This window comes from Triplophysa rosa, linkage group LG9, assembly GCF_024868665.1.
Source record: "Triplophysa rosa linkage group LG9, Trosa_1v2, whole genome shotgun sequence".
Taxonomy (NCBI): Eukaryota; Metazoa; Chordata; class Actinopteri; order Cypriniformes; family Nemacheilidae; genus Triplophysa; species Triplophysa rosa.
This window is the reverse complement of record NC_079898.1, coordinates 22130865-22147244: the sequence shown is the minus strand read 5'-3', so window position 1 is coordinate 22147244 and position 16380 is coordinate 22130865. Positions and strand designations below refer to the sequence as shown.

Genomic DNA, 16380 nt, shown 5'->3' with positions numbered 1-16380 from the left:
AGAGGGGAAATTGGCTGTGTTTGTTAAAAAAATACTTATTTGGTGTCTCTACTTTGATTGCTACAATAATGATGTCAGCTTCTACACAATGTCAACAAGCTTTCTTACACGGCACACTCACGAGACACATTAAAGAACATTTTAGCACTCATGTATATTGTGTAAAGGACTTTTCACTACACACCACATAACAAATGTCTCACTTTGCTACATGAAAAACCATGTTTGTATGACATTAAAGCCTCAGTGAAACCAAAATGAAAGTTTTTATTAAAAATAAGTTAGCCTTAAGGACGTCAGTAAACTGACAGTCTGGCACTAGAAATTCCATGAAATCACTCTACACTTCAGCCTCTCATCAATTAAATCCGCTTTAGAATCCGAAGAGTCCCGCCCCCTAAATATGAGTGCTGCGGAAGCGGCGCCTCAAATCAGCCACTTGTTCGCACGTTTAATATGTCCTACATGGTGAATGACGCATGATGCACTAGATGGGAGACAGGGGTGATCCACACAGTGTAACCATTAACATCAAAGTCTTAATTTCGCGTTAGTGTCACGATATGATAGCACAGAGAGACATGATAGCACAGAGCTGATCATTTGCACGATCAAAACAAAACGTATCTGACCCGCTTCAAGTCTACACAGAATGTTGTATGTTAAAGCTATATGGAAGAGATCGGACATCGCAGCCTTGATGAGTAAAGGAGAACACAAACGCCAGTGTCACTCACCAACATAAATAACAAGCTTCAAATGACACATCACTGATATCTTCATTTTCTTTTCAAAAGACTTTTACACCACAGTGGCTATTATTATGCTGTTAAATGCAGCTTTGCCAGGCTGACTGTGTGCCGTAAACGAAACGGTATTGGTTATTTAAAAGGGGGCTGGGTCACCTGACATGTCTCGTGCTCTCTGCATTTTTTAGTTGAAATTACGTCAACGCATCAAATAATAATACGTGTTCCAAGGCATTGCAGTGGGGCTTTAAAGCCCATGTGAACCGGAAGTTGCGATCGTTTTTACTTCTGTATCCTGACACATTTCCGAGTGAAAAGGAATTTCAAAGGAGAAAATTAGTGGGCGTGGCTTGCGTTTTTCACTGCGAATTGATTTGATGTAATCAAATCAATTTTACAGTTGTAAAAACAGCTTTTGCATTGATTTTGAAACGAAACTGGCAGCAGACTGACAGTTGAAGGGAGGAGTTAACGGATGCTCCGCCCAAGCCATCTGATTTATGTCATTTGAGATGGATAGTCATTTCAGGGGGGAAGTGCATTTTCAGATTTTAACTGAAGATTTTGAGGGTACATGCATTTTAAAAAGAAAATTACCCACATTGATAAGCATTTTACTATAGTAAAACTAAGCTTTTCAGTATAGTCCTACCCCTTTTTTGTTATTTACGTCATGTGGTGAAGAGTTGTTGTTGAGAGTGGAAAGGGAGCTTAATGTTTTTGATTAAAGATTACAAGTGCAAATGAATAAAAAAAATTATAATGGTGTGAAACGGCTAAATCATTTATAATAATCACTGCAACACTGTGTAAAACACTTCCTCTTTGATTTCATGGTGATTTTAAGCAAAACAGCTTACAGTAAGACCATTAAAAAACTTGCTATATCTTGCTTTCAGAGAATACCTTACATTAAGTTTTTCCTTAACCAAATTAGTTTTTCTTGATTTAAGCATGAAACTAAAAATAGTGGTTCATATTCTTAAAACAAGAAAAAAATACTTGTCTGAAGATAGTCTGAAAGTTTTCAGGATGTTTGGACTCTTCTTTAAATGATTTAGAATAATTTTAAATGAAAAAAAAGACTGACTGAATTATATTTTTGCAAATTATTCCTATGAAATTCAATTGAGGTTAATGGGCTAATTTTCTCCACAGTGTCATATCTGCAAAAGAAATAAACTATTCAGCCATAACTCATATTTTCACGTATTTACATTTACTGCCTACTGCACTCTTAAAGGATAATTAATCTTTACACAACAATAAAGATATTAGAAAGCTACAACACTTCAACTTTGATATGTCCCGGTAATATATTAACATGTACACACAGTTAAGAGACTAAACATGTGAACATGCTAAATCATGCTAAATCTGCATATTGCAATAAAAAATGTTGAAATATTATTAGCATCTCGTACATTTAAAAGATGATTGAGATTTTGAATAATCCTACGGGGTGATACAGTTCACATGGGTTGCACTCCTAAAGCTGTTCCAAGATCTTTTATAACATCTGCAGAGATACATCAGGCTACATTTACCACCTGGTACATGTTTCAATGACACTGACCAGAATGTTTTTCTGCATTTTTCCTTATCCTCCAAAGAGGAGTTCATGATGTCCTGCTTGTTATGAAATATGAACATTTTCAGTCACACTTTTATATTCTGGATTTCTGTTCAAATTATACATCTGGATACATAGCTATTCACCCATTTTACGGTTGAAGTCATCAATAATACTTTGAGCTCACAGCTGATTGGATCACGATTTTAATCACATGCATCCAAACCAGACAGAGCATTTAAGTGGACCCACTTAATGTCCGTGAAGGGACTAAAGAGAAACTCAGGCACAGACTAATGATTTTTCAAGCTCACTAAGAAGCGTGGCATCTATCTTACAACAAGAGACTGTTGACAAGTCTCCGTTAACATACTCGCACCCGAGTCATAGCGCTCAAAACTTCTCTTCTGGTGAAACGGGCGGTACAGCATGCCCCCGAAGAGAATACAGCAGATGGCCATGTTTGTGGACAATCCCATATTGACACATTAAGAGGGATTTTAAGGTCCAGTGTTGTGAACTCTCATAGCAGCATTACAGCTGTTCTGGGCTTTTCCAACACGCTGGCCAGCAGCTGCAGAACTGGATAATATTACTCGATAATTGGTAGGTTACAAGCTCAAGACCCACTTTAACTTCGTCTGACACGCCTGAGAACATTAAAGTCGAGGTTAATAGAGTAAAACTACCGCAGTTGAGTAGCCCATGTGCAGTTGGGATATCCAGCGGGTGTTACGTTTGCGTAATATTGCATTTTAAATTTAATTGCGCTTTATCTTCTGTTTCCATATTGATGCGCTAAAGAGTTAAGCCCATTGCACATTGAGTCCGAAATTTGCGTCCGAAATTTCCGCACGTTAAAAAATAAATATGACCTCACGTTGTGTCAATCACATTTACACACCGCCTCCGATATTTTCGTCCGTCATAAAAAAATTCGGACCGGGTTCGATTTTCTGCGTTTTCGCATCCGTAGCAAGCATTTTGAGTGGCCTCTTATAACAATTCAGAGACACCGTACAAACGAGAGCCAAATACGAAAAAACGCATACGAAAATTTCGGACTGTATGTGCAAAGACCATTATGAGACAAGAAATGAAATACAGTATTTTGTTATTAACCATCAATCAAACTACACACATACTGTCAATTTCACCTAAAAATAACCTTGAAACTCCATTGATTTAATTCAATGTACAAAGCATAATGTTGAATGTGCTTTAATGAATTGCAAGGCTATTAAAACAACTACTTCAAAGCTCATAAATAATTCAGGTGTGCAGGTAGCCCCTAGATTCACGTTTGCTGCCCAAAATCACTTATGTTGCTTGGTTTCTAGCTCAATATTGCAATAAAGAGAGAGAGAGCTCTTAGGGAAGCAGTGTGGTTAGAAAGTACATCTCCATAACAACAAAACAAGCTCAGGTAATTGCATTTCTTATTGCGTGTGCATTGACCAGTATAAAGTTCTAGAAATGCCATTCCACTCCGGACAAAATACCTCACGCGGTTAATTCCGCTGCATTCAATCCATGAAACAAGATTGAGACCGGCAATTTTGAGTGCTGGGTACAAACCCTATTGAGAGACACATTTTAAGTGATCCACAAAGAAAGTTCTCATGCAGGTCACCGCAATTAACCTTTGGGTGACACTCCGTAAGCTTAATAGCTCAGAACGCTGTAATGTTCCATGCTATCTTGCAAACTGGCACAGTTTAATACTCTGTTCTCTTTCGGGGGTTAAGAGGGGACCGTGTTCAGTCAGAGAGTATGACATTCTCTTTGTGCCTCAAACAGATATAATTCACATTGCTAATGCTTCTATTAAATGTCTGAACAGTGTGTCTGTGTTTTGTAAATGCGGTTTTAAAGCTGTTGCTTGGTACAGCAGGCATTTTAGCTGGTTTATAGGGCTGTCAATCCGAAGTTTTAATTTAGCATAATTAATTACATTTAGAAATAAAAAGTTGACAAAATAAGGCATTTAATCCTCCCCCTGACTCATGCGTAATTAATAAGGGATTTCCCAACCATCTCAGAGAAATTCAGCTGAGGCTTAACTTAAAAACACGGTTTTACTACGGAACAAGATGATGAGGTAAAAAAATTGGATGCATCAATCTGCATGTGTACACAGACCAACTATTTAAAAATAGCCCAGAAATAATGCACACTTTGATTGTAAAATGGATACCTGGGGGTTTGGTATTGGGTCTTTGGTATAGTTTGGGCCTTGGATTTATACTTTTTATAGACTAAAGGTTTTTGCACATACGGTCCAAAATTTCTGTGTGCGTTTTTTCGTATTTGCCGCTCATTTGAAAAAAATCGGCCTGGGTTCGATTTTCTGCATTTTTCGCATCCGTAGCAAGCATTTTGAGAGGCGTTTTGACCATTCAGAGACACTGTACAAACGAGCGCCAAATACGAAAAAGCGCATACGAAAATTTCGGACTGTCGTGCAAAGACCTTTACTCTATTAGTATTCTCCAAAAAACTTACATTTTTTACAATGCCAAAGTAAAGACAAGCTGTAAAAACTTAATGGTCAGTCAAATAAAGAGCAAACCACAGGTCATGCTCCACAGAGCAACTATACATGATGCACTACAGCACAGCAATTCAATACAGAGACAATCCTACTAGGCAATTCAACCGTACAACTCAAATACAGCCGATTTAGTAAGTAAACAAGTTTTGCAGTCTATAAATATGAGTTTTTATTTCACCCTTTCCCATTCACAGTGCAGCAGTAAATCAGGCCTGTCAGCTCATACATATGCACGCTCTCCCCAACATTCCCTGTTGCCATAACTTTGCATTTACTTAAAAAAACATCCCTAAAATGGTGTGTCATTGACAAATTACATCACCAACACAAAGGTTGAAATGGTGTTTGGTACACAGCTTCCCTGCCTGGGATATTTTCTATGTGGAGGCAATAACGGAACAGACTCAAGGGGAGATAGTGAAAATCACCGCCAGCCATAAAACGCATGTGCTTCGTTTCTACGTAATGTGTTTTCAGTGCCAGAGAAACATTCTCACGTTAAAGAAATGTGGGTCACATTCTTCCCTCATTGCTGGAGATGAGCCTCCCTGCTGACACTCGCCAACCAGTAAACACAACCACAGAAACATGGTGCCCAGATTCTCATGAGCTTCTGGATCATGAGTTAAAGAATATGCTTATGCAAATACATTGGATATTTTAATATGGACATGGTGAGAAAAGGTTTTATGGCATAGTCCATGTCAGTTACAGTTTTAAAGGTCCAGTGCATGAAATTTAGCAGCATCTAGAGGTGAGGTTGCAAATTGCAACCAACAGCTCACTCCTCCCCTCCATTTCGATGCACGACAATGGTTGACACAGAACTAAGACGTCATCACGTTTTCGCTTCTTTGCCATGAGATAACGTATTTACGAAACACGCTCTGTATTGCAGTTTGTCCGTTTAGGGTTACTGTAGAAACAACATGACGAATTCAATGTAAGGGGACCCGCAGTATATGTAGATAGAAATAGCTCATTCTAAGGTAATAAAAACAAAGTTTCATTATGTAAGGTCTTTATACACCTCTCAAGACAAAGTTATGTATATTATATTGCATTTCTGTCAATATACTCCAAAAAATGACACACTGGATGTTTAAGAGCAACAATATGCTAGTACCTAAAATATGTCTTTTAGCAGACATACGCATTTGAGATTTACAGTCTCTCTCTTTTGGAACAAAACAACAAAATATATATATATCATTAATAGATAACGATGATTCAACTTGTTTGTAGGAGGAAATACAACTTTTTATACAATAAAATGCTGTTAGCAAAACCTTGGCTACTTGGCTAGGCTACTGGCTAAACCAAAGGTCACAGCCTTTGATATATTCCACAATATTTGCACACAAGTTTTCAATAGTTAACCTTTCAACACGTGAAATACATTAGTTTTCGTCCAACTATTTAATCATGTCTTCAAAGAAAAATGACATTACATTTTTTTTAGAACAAGCTTGTTAGTCACTTCTGCTAATCCTGTATTAAATGAGATTAAAGCCTATGACTGGTTAAGTAATACAAAATAACTGCTAATCTTTTAAATATCATAACTAGAGGTGCACCGATTGACCGGCCAGAGATCGGAATCGGCCGGTTTTTCGTATGATCGGCCCGACCGGTGACCGGCCGGTCAGTCTCACGTCTCGCCGATTCTAAGCCGATCTTCTGTTGCCCGTGATGCGGGCAAGAACGTCACAGCCGTCAGTACACTCAAAGCCGCAAGTAAACATGTAAACGTGCGCGCGCACAGCCTGTCTTTCACGGCTCGTTTATACTCGCATGTGGGTCCACCGGACCGCGAGTCTCTGCTGACTGACGCGCATCTCTCATATCCGCTGACTGCACACGCATCATGTACTGTACAGACTGTAGTTCATCTCTCGCTGCTCCGTCTCCATGGGGTATGTATGCTAACAGTGATGCTATTAGCATCATGCTAAACTCTGACACGTGCTAAACTCATGTTGAAGTCGTTCACTCTGTGTAAAACAAACGTAAATTCCACTCAACCTGATTGCTTGTCTTACGTTAAAACTGTGGTCATTTCACCTAGGTAAAATGACATTAAACACGACTTCTACTTGTTTGTAAAAATCCAAAATATAAAAAAATGAATAAATCAACCAATATATGTGATATATATCTGATTGAGTTCTTTACTAACACAAAAAACTGCAAATACATATACTTCTTTAGAGTAGAATTCACTCATAAGATTTTTAACCTTTTTATTGAAGTTGCAGCAAAAATCAACCCACTTCTTTTAATCCTACAGACCCAAGATAAAGACAATTTATTTTACATTTCAGAAAAAATGAAATAAAGCAATGTTAGTTTCATAAACGGAAACAGATGAGAATAAAGTTGAAGTATTTTATTGTTATCTTAGACTTTTGTGAGATGAGTACAAAAATGAAAAAGGTAAATTAAGTGACATGTTTAGTTATATTTTATTATTTGTACTTCTTTTCAGTCACAGAGTTATTCAATTTAAAAGTTGTTTGGGAAAGAGAAGATTCTGTAATTTAATGCAGCCTGGAGAACTGCATTTGGGGAAACAGTAATGTTCAATCATTTATTCAATGAAAATAAAAAAAATGTGTATTGAAGAAAAGTTCATATGGATTTATATACAGTATACTGTCAATTATAGTTTGTGGATAGAAAATCGGAATCGGCAGGTTTCACTTGTAATAAAATCGGAAATCGGAATCGGCAAAGAAAATTGCAATCGGTGCATCTCTAATCATAACATCATTTTATTCGATTTCCTAACCTCAGAAACCTCTTACAAGTAGATCAAGCGCTAAACTAGACGCCAAACCAAATGTGTCCAGACCATTGAAACTGACCATTGATTAATGTGCACCCTGCTGTCACAAAACAACCATCAGAAGACAAATGTGCAAGAATGTGTGATTCCAAAACCGGACAATGGACTAAGAAATGCACCGTGATGACGTATTGACTTCAAACTACTGTGAATGGAGATTCGAGTCATCGCTCTGCATTGAAACTGTTCCTAGAATATCCCATGGGATTGTACACTTTACCACTGGATCTATGGAGAATTCCAACACTGACAACTTGAGAATCGAAGCATGTACCTCCAGTGATCCTGCAAAAACACAATAACCCAGAATGCCATGAAACGCTGAATTAGCCAATTATCTCCATCTTACTGCAACAATAACGTAGCCAAAACACCAAAACAATGATTGTATCAACCACAGCGTCACCCAGAAAACAATAAAATTCCCTTTCACCTCTGGCCTTGTCTAAACCTCTGATAAAATTGCCTTGCTATTTGGTTAAAACTACTTGGATTGTATCACCGAATTCAATATGTACTAGTTACAAAATTACGTGAAGAAACAGCATCATGTTTGAGTTCAAAACCATTTAAGACACATTCAGATATTGAAGTCATTTTCAGAGGTTTCGACTACTGGACGGAGTAAAACAATCTACAGCAGGTTCTACAGATACTTCCCAAGACCAATTCAACTTCATTTATCGGTAAAAATGAAAATGGTAGTCAAAGGTGCCCTAGAACGGTTTGCTTTCCTAAATTCTTCAAAATATCTCATTTTGTGAAAAAAAGATACAATCATTTTTCCTAACTATGGTATCCAATAATGTCCCAGAAATGTCAGCTGCTAACATTTTTCCAAATATCTTTGTGTTCATCAGAACAAAGAAATGTTTACATTTATTTATAAATAATGACAGAAATGTCATTTTTGGGTGGAGTATCCCTTTAAGTTTATACAATTGCATGGTGCTAACATCATCAACGTCATGTGTTTGATACCATATTTGAACAACATTGTCAGCAAAATGAATAAATGTAAGCATCAAACGGCTACAACATAACTTAAAACCAACAAAATACTTAACAGCGAGCTGAGCACACATCTGTCTGATCGGTTTCATATAGACCGTCTGCCACAGAAGACGCAACACAGATGTGACTATGTTGTGGACACCTTGAACTCCTGCTGGATTTGAAAACAAATTCAATGTCACTTCTTGGCAAAGGCCGCACTAATTGTGTGAATGTGAGGCAAGAGGAAATTTCACAGCAAGTGGGTCCTATAGCAATGTGATTTATTGAAAAAAGGCATTCAGAACATCCCACTCCATACCGAACACGTGGTGCTGTCAAAAAACGTCTCTATTCCAAAACACAACAAAGCAATTAGGCTAATGACCTGAAAGACCATTTGTCCTTAACAAACATATATTCAGCTGTTCATTCATACGAATTCCAATCATTCTTGCTGCGATCCAGTCTCTTGTCACACCACTATCTACTGCTAACACACTTCACAGAGAAAAATCCTTTAAATCACTTCTTAATATGTTAGGATAACAGCATTATAACCTCTGCATGAGGCAACACATGTAATGATATAAAGTCTAGCGCAAAATTTGTAGTGGGGAAAATCTTATGATATTAAACGATTGTTTAGATTTTTTAGAAAAAATATTTTGGCAACCTTATAAAGAAGAGATTCACTGCAACGAAGAACGAAGCAATTTTGTGTTATTAAAAAATAAATCAATCTGAGATGTTGTTAAAAACCATTATTTACCGTATCTCCTTTTTCTCCTTTAAGTCCAAAATGTCCCATACCTAGTAGTCCATGACTCGCCTTTCAAAATTAAAGCAGAACACAAGTCAAATTACTCAACGTTGATATGCTAAAACAGCTTTCCGCATCAGGTCTTGAAAACTGTGATGAAAATTCAAACAAGGGTCCCAGCCTGGACTCTCTTTGTACTTCTGAACATCACCCGCTGATGAAGTGCAAGTCTCTGCCCAAACACCCCTTTATTTGCGCTAAATTGCTGCTAATCAGCTTTTATTTCTGCTTCTGGCTGTCGTCCAGGTATATGGACTGGCATAAATATGCTTTAATTGACCATTCATTTTGCATGCAGCATTATCTCAGAATGCACAATGGAATGATAAGTCACTCATTTAAAAACGCTTTCAAGGTTTTACTTTACTTTTAGAGCAGGGCAGTGGCATCGGTCTGTAGGCTGCTGGGCCGGCAGAGACAGCATTCGGTGGAAGTATCCGGTGACCAGTGGGGCCGCTGTGGGTTTGTGGGTTATTATGGGTTCACACTGGCCAAATAGAAAAACAAAGCACATTGTTAAATCATTCAAGAGCAGGCTGGGATAATCAATTATCCCGGTGGAGTTGCACTCTGACAAAGATGGGATTTGTGGGGATTTTATACATTTGCATGCATGCATACAGTGTTCATGTAATTTCTTGTAAAATGCATAACATTGGCTGCCAACACATCATTTATATTCTCCTCATTAACCTGCTTGGCCACTTGGACCATGGCCTTCCATGTGGAAAAAGTTAAGGAAATATTACCCCTGATGCTGAGAGTGGGGGGATTAGCATATCACTAAAGAGCATGTTCCAATTACAGCAGTGAGCAGGGATGTGGATTTTCTCTAATCCAATCGCTTACGACAGGATGTTGCCTTTAATTAATCAGAAATTATTGACCGGAGCAAGTCGAGCTAAAAGGACATCCTCAAGGGCTTTACCTACTGTAGAAACCATCCACTAAGAACAATGCATGGAAATCACTGTGGCTCACATCCAAAACCCACGTAGGCAGCATTTTAAGACATCAAAGGCATAATTATATTTATGCCTTTTAAGATAGATTCTTTTGGTCAAGAGCACTGCATGTGTACTTCTCAAAGAAGCCAATCCCATAGTGCATTATGACAGCTCAGTGGAAAAATCCGCCTGACATGGCTGACCATGCGAGAGACATAAACATAATTAATTCGATTTATAATAAAATCGAAGATTAAAATGAATCCAATCCAAAATAAAATGGACTATGTAATGCAGGCAGCTTACTAGGTTTTGGAACAGAGCCTTTAAAAACTAAGTAAATCCTGCATTTAAAGAAATTATGTCTTTTAAATATTTATCAGAAATATATTTTACATATATATTTATTCATAGATATTTTAACATGCAATAGGAGTGATGCCGTGTGAAGAAGCCATTAAATTTACATTAATAAATATGTGTAAAATTATGGGTTGCTTGTATACAGTTACAATCAGAAAGAATATTTTCGTCTGTATCCTTATGTTGCTGCACCATCAAACACCACAAACAACATCTTACCGTCACTTCAGGAGAATCGCAACACCTGTCCAGTTCGGCTATTCTAGCATCACAAAACATCAAAATCTCTTGAAGTTCAATCTGTGAAAGTAAATGACATTCGTGGGAATTAAAACAGATGCAGTGAGGGCCCAAACAACTGAAGATTCAAAACCAATAGTATTAGGATTTCTAATGTTTTCTGAATGACTCACATCCACTGGACGTCCATTCTCCACACTCGTGGCGATAAAGGTGCGCCCGCTCAGATTCAGTCCCGCCCTTTCTGCGGTCACCTGACGCTCTATGAGTTTACAGTCTAGGTAAACGGACACGGCGTTGCTCTCCACAGATACACCCAGCTTGTGAAACTGCCGGTCGAATAGGGCTTGAAGGTCTCGGTTTTTGAACACATACAGGAGACTGTTCTTCAGAAAACCTTGAGCTAAAAACTCCACAGATTTTTTGGCTCCATCCACTATTAATGACACCTAAAAGAAATAAGAAAATGGACATTAGAAGTTCACTGGCGCGTTTAATTAGGAAGCCACGTCGATTCTGAAGCAATCAAAAGGTGTTCGACTTCACAGACTGTGCAGACTGACCGGCTTAAGTACCGCGAGAGCATTTGAGAAAATACTCCCATAGATCTTCATAAAATCAAACATTTTAAAGTCGCCGTGAACGTTAGTTGCGATAGTTTTTACTTCCGTATTTTGACGCATTTCTGAGGAAAACGGTATTTCTAATGAGAAAAAAAAGTTGCCGTGGCTTTCGTCTTCCTCTGCGATTTGATTGGATGTATAAAAACAGCCGTTGCATTTTGACATGTAACTGGCAGCAGACTGACAGTTGAAGGGGAGGAGTTAACAGATGCTCCGCCTAACGTACGTCATTTAAAGGAACGCTCCACTTTTTTTGGGAAATAGGCTCATTCTCCAACTCCCCCAGAGTTAATAAGTTGAGTTTTACCTTTTGGAATCTATTCAACTGATCTCCGGGTCTGGCGATAGCACTTTTAGCATAGCTTAGCATAGATCATTGAATCCAATTGGACCAGTAGCATCGTGTTCAAAAATGACCATAGAGTTTCGATATTTTTTCTATTTAAAACTTGACTCTTCTGTACTTATATCGTGTGCCAAGACCGGCGGAAAATGAAAAGTTGCGATTTTCTAGGCCGATATGATTAGGAACTATACTCCCATTCCGGCGTAATAATCAAGGAAGTTTGCTGCCGCAGTGATATCACGCAAACCATGTGGAAATAGGCTAACTTCCGTCAACATATCCAACGTGAACAACTGCTTGCACAAGGAGCATGATATCACTGCGATGTTCACGGCCATGTTACGGCAGCAAACTTCCTTGATTATTACGTCGGAATGGGAGTATAGTATAACGGTAAAACTCAACTTGTTAACTCTGGGGGAGTTGGAGAATGAGACTATTTCCAAAAAAATTGGAGTGTTCCTTTAAGATGGTTAGTCATTACAGGAAGGAAGTGCATTTTCAGATTTTAACTAAAGATTATGAGGGCACACGAATTTGAAAAAAGAATGAACCACATTGATAAACTATTTACAATAACGGAGTGTCTATTTACACTGAGTACAAATAACCGCCTTGTTGGCAGAGACTATTTGCACTAGCTCCGCCCACCAATATGTGATTGGAAAAGAGAAAGTGTAAGAACTACGCTATCTCAAACAGCGACTCCAGTGGCGTAAGGTGTAAAGTCTGTGTGGCTTAGCAAGGGAGACCGGGATTCAATTCCACCTCTCGCTGAAAATGCTCTTTAACCTGTTTCTATTACCTTACAGATAAAGGCATTTGTTATAAATAAATAAAATTGATTGAAGACTTAAAATTCATTTTTATTCATAAAGTTTAGGGTAAGGTTAGGGGTAGGTGTAGGGCTTTAATATCTCAAAAAGTTGCCTTCATTTTAATAATTTATATTTATACAAATGATTAACACTCTGTTACTATTGCATAATGTTTAATGCACAACAATACTGAGGTGCAAATAGTAACGTTATCTGCCACTATTTATAAGTAAATAGCATCTACTTAATCCAAAGAAAATACAGCTATTTTCGGTTAGTGTAAATAGCATATCGCTAAGAAATGCTGCTATTTTCACTTAGTGCAAATAGTGAAAATACAATACAATAGCCTTACAATAAACACTGTAATATTTCACATAAAATAGGCATTGTCATTTTTTTTTCACTTTAAAAATAATAAAACTTTAAAATAATACCATAGTCATTTTGTTGGATTTATTGCTCTTCAGCATAAACATGTTTTACATTTAAAACAAATATACTTTCATACCTGTAAGTCTCCGCTTTTATCAAACACTTGCACGACAAACCAGCGATCTTTCTTCATAGTTTTACGGAGCCGGAAGGTGGCGATGATGGAGTATTCATGAGAAAGTCCACTTGGGAACACAAGTCTATATAAGAAACATACAAACAGCGCCATTCAGTGTTTTATCAAGCTTACAAAAATGGACATTGAGTGCGTTTCCATGCACAAAATAAACGGATATCTATCAAAAATAATCTTAAAAACTAACCTGTTTTCACGTGTTTACATGCATAGTAATGAACCGGCCATGCGTAAAACTGCATTTACATGGAAGTTTACTTGCCGGGTTTCTCGCGTGAAGTGACGTCACCGTCGATAATCTGTTTAGTAATTAAAAATACAGCAGGAGAACGGTCAGAAGCTGTATTTTTACATCTCTTCTCATGTCCGCAGTACCTGCATATGCTTATTCTTACTCTGCATATTCTTCATTTTGCCGTTTCTACATTAACTGTATGATTCGAGAGCGGATTTATGCGTTATTTTACTATTACTTCCGTTTGGAACTTTTACTAATGCGCTGTCAGACATGCGCACATAAACAAAACAGAGAAAACCGGATAAAGGCGTTTACATGCAACGCGAAATCGGAGTAATGGGTTTTTCTTATGCCGTTTATGAGCTTTCCCCTATAAAAGAAACCCGTTTTACGCGTTTACATGACTTACACGTTATCAGCTTGCGTTTACATGCACAGTCTTACTCCGATTATGCTTAATAAACTAATAACAAGTAGGTCATGTAAACGCATAAAACAGTTTACTTTTATAAAAATAAAAACATTTTATGAGTTTAAAGAAATCCAAGTGGCGTTTTTGCGCCCTTGAATGGTACTGTGGGAATATAATGCCACAGGAACAGTCATTCCAGTTAAGGTGTAATTTTTATTGCTCCATTCGTCACGTGTATTTTAAACAGGCACATTATGAGACACACAAACATCCTACATCCTCTAAGACAGTGGTTCTCAAACTTTTTCGTTGTAAGGCCCCCTTTGTGTTAAGTGCATCGCTTTGCGGCCCCCCATGTAAAGACGTATAATCTTAAACTTAGAATTTTAATTAAACCAAAAACATTCAGTTATACAATGCTGGAACCTCAATTCTTTTGGTTGGTGGTGTCATTTTTCTGATGTTTGATTGCATCAAATCTATGATAAATTTCTATATTTCATAAAATGCCAAAAAATCTGTAGCCCCCCTGGATCCATCTTGGGGCCCCCCAGGGGGCCACGGCCCCCAGTTTGAGAACCACTGCTCTAAGAGTTCACACATCCATCAAGAGCTCTGCCCCTCAAAGTTTGTAAGGATGGTCATTTCCACCTGGAACCTGCGCTTCTAGTGTATGATCTGTACGTATTCAACACAGTCTTTGGTTTGTTTTGAAACTTGAATTTTTTATTAGGGTAAAAATAAATAAAAAAATTCAAGTCTTTCTTTTAAAAAGAGTTTCTGTGCATTGAGTCAGTGAGTAGGCTACAACAAACTAGAGGTTTGAAAACAACCGAATTACTGACAGCTCAGTGAAACATGTAGCAATGTCAGAACTGTTACTCTGTTTACTCGCAAACTACCTTGGTTAATTGTCTAAAAGTCCATTTTTTTCAAGACAAAAAATATGCCAAATCAACAGGACAGCACCGGGAAGTCAATCTTAAGATTGAACTATATTCAGACAGTTCATAGCTGATAAAAGTTAAGCTAAGTGTTAGCACTGTTAATCTTATTGCTAGCACTAACATGTGTGTTATTAGTTTCAGTAACTGATTCCACCATAAGTGTGAACTCCGTGAAATATTACAATATTACAATATTGCATTTCTCTAAACTTAAGGAGTCAGCTTCAGACCATTCATAGCCTATAACATACTTTTTGAGCTTCTGTCAAGTTATTAAATTCACTAAAACAATAATATTAGCCTTTAAAAGTGAATCTCATAACACTGTGTTACAGGAAGAATTACTGCGACTTTTTATTTCATTCGTACGGTATTTGCTAATTTACTTAAACACAATCAGCAAAACTGACAATGAGAAAATCTCATGTAGCCTATGAGCAGTTTAAAGGACCGAAGAGAGAGAGAAATCAAACTTACAAGAGACAGGTTAAAAATGAGTTTCTGCTTAAATACAGTAGGCTACATCATGCTCTTTTCTCTCTAGGCTATAGGCCCGTCTGTGTTTCACAGTGGGAGAAATGCACATTATTAAATTGAAATACTCTGACTTTTCATGCTGACAAGAGCAAATGCGTTTGTAGAAAAAGAAAACTCAAAAGACAGAGAGAAATGAAAAGGAATGTGGCCCGAAGGCTAATGGGAAACTACAGATGTAATACAGTATACGACAATTGGTAGAAAATTAGTAAAATGGGCAAAGATTTTAAAGCGTATTTTCTTTAAACCCCCTTAAAGGAACAGTTCACCAAAAAAAAAAATCCTGACACTCATGTTTCATATATTTTTTCATTTTCCGTTTCGTTTTATTATAAGTAAATTGACCAGCCATTAGACTGGACTCCACTGCTGAGTGAAACGTCACAAAACGCACAAACCCAAGCACAATGACATCAATTCACTTCATCACTGAGCTGTTAAATAGGCACATCTGAGGCCATATGCCAAATATAATGGGATGTAACACTTCCATTAACACAATCATTGAACATACAGTTTTAATTCAGCAAAATAAGAAAGTTTCTAGAATTGCTATATTTTCAAGGTGAACACAAGGCTCTCAGTCACTAACATTCTGTGTTTCACGGTCAAAAAAGTTTGAATATACTGTGAAAGTGAGTAAATGTATTTCCATTTTTGGGTGAATTGTTCCTTTAAGACAAAGCGTACAATTAGTATTAAGCCTAATCTGTCAGAGTCATTTGTGACACAACTAATGGAAAAGCATCTGTGGGAGTGCAGGTTTCCATTTCAATTTGATTGCATCAACTAGACGAT

At 37.5% G+C, this 16380-nt stretch overlaps 1 protein-coding gene across 6 annotated transcripts in view; it reads right to left on the bottom strand.

The window, feature by feature from the left end:
* LOC130559201 (collagen alpha-1(XIX) chain) overlaps nt 1-16380 on the bottom strand; it is a 129440-nt gene that overhangs the window by 105133 nt on the left and 7927 nt on the right. For 3 of the 6 annotated variants that reach the window (XM_057342138.1, XM_057342140.1, XM_057342139.1), the window contains exons 5-9: nt 13389-13512; nt 11264-11539; nt 11070-11150; nt 9908-10027; nt 9490-9549 (exon numbers count right to left, since the gene is read on the bottom strand). In XM_057342138.1, coding sequence (XP_057198121.1) covers nt 9490-9549; nt 9908-10027; nt 11070-11150; nt 11264-11539; nt 13389-13512 — 661 coding nt within the window. The remainder of the gene's footprint in view (nt 1-9489; nt 9550-9907; nt 10028-11069; nt 11151-11263; nt 11540-13388; nt 13513-16380) is intronic. The other 3 variants (XM_057342142.1, XM_057342143.1, XM_057342144.1) reach the window with 1 other exon arrangement.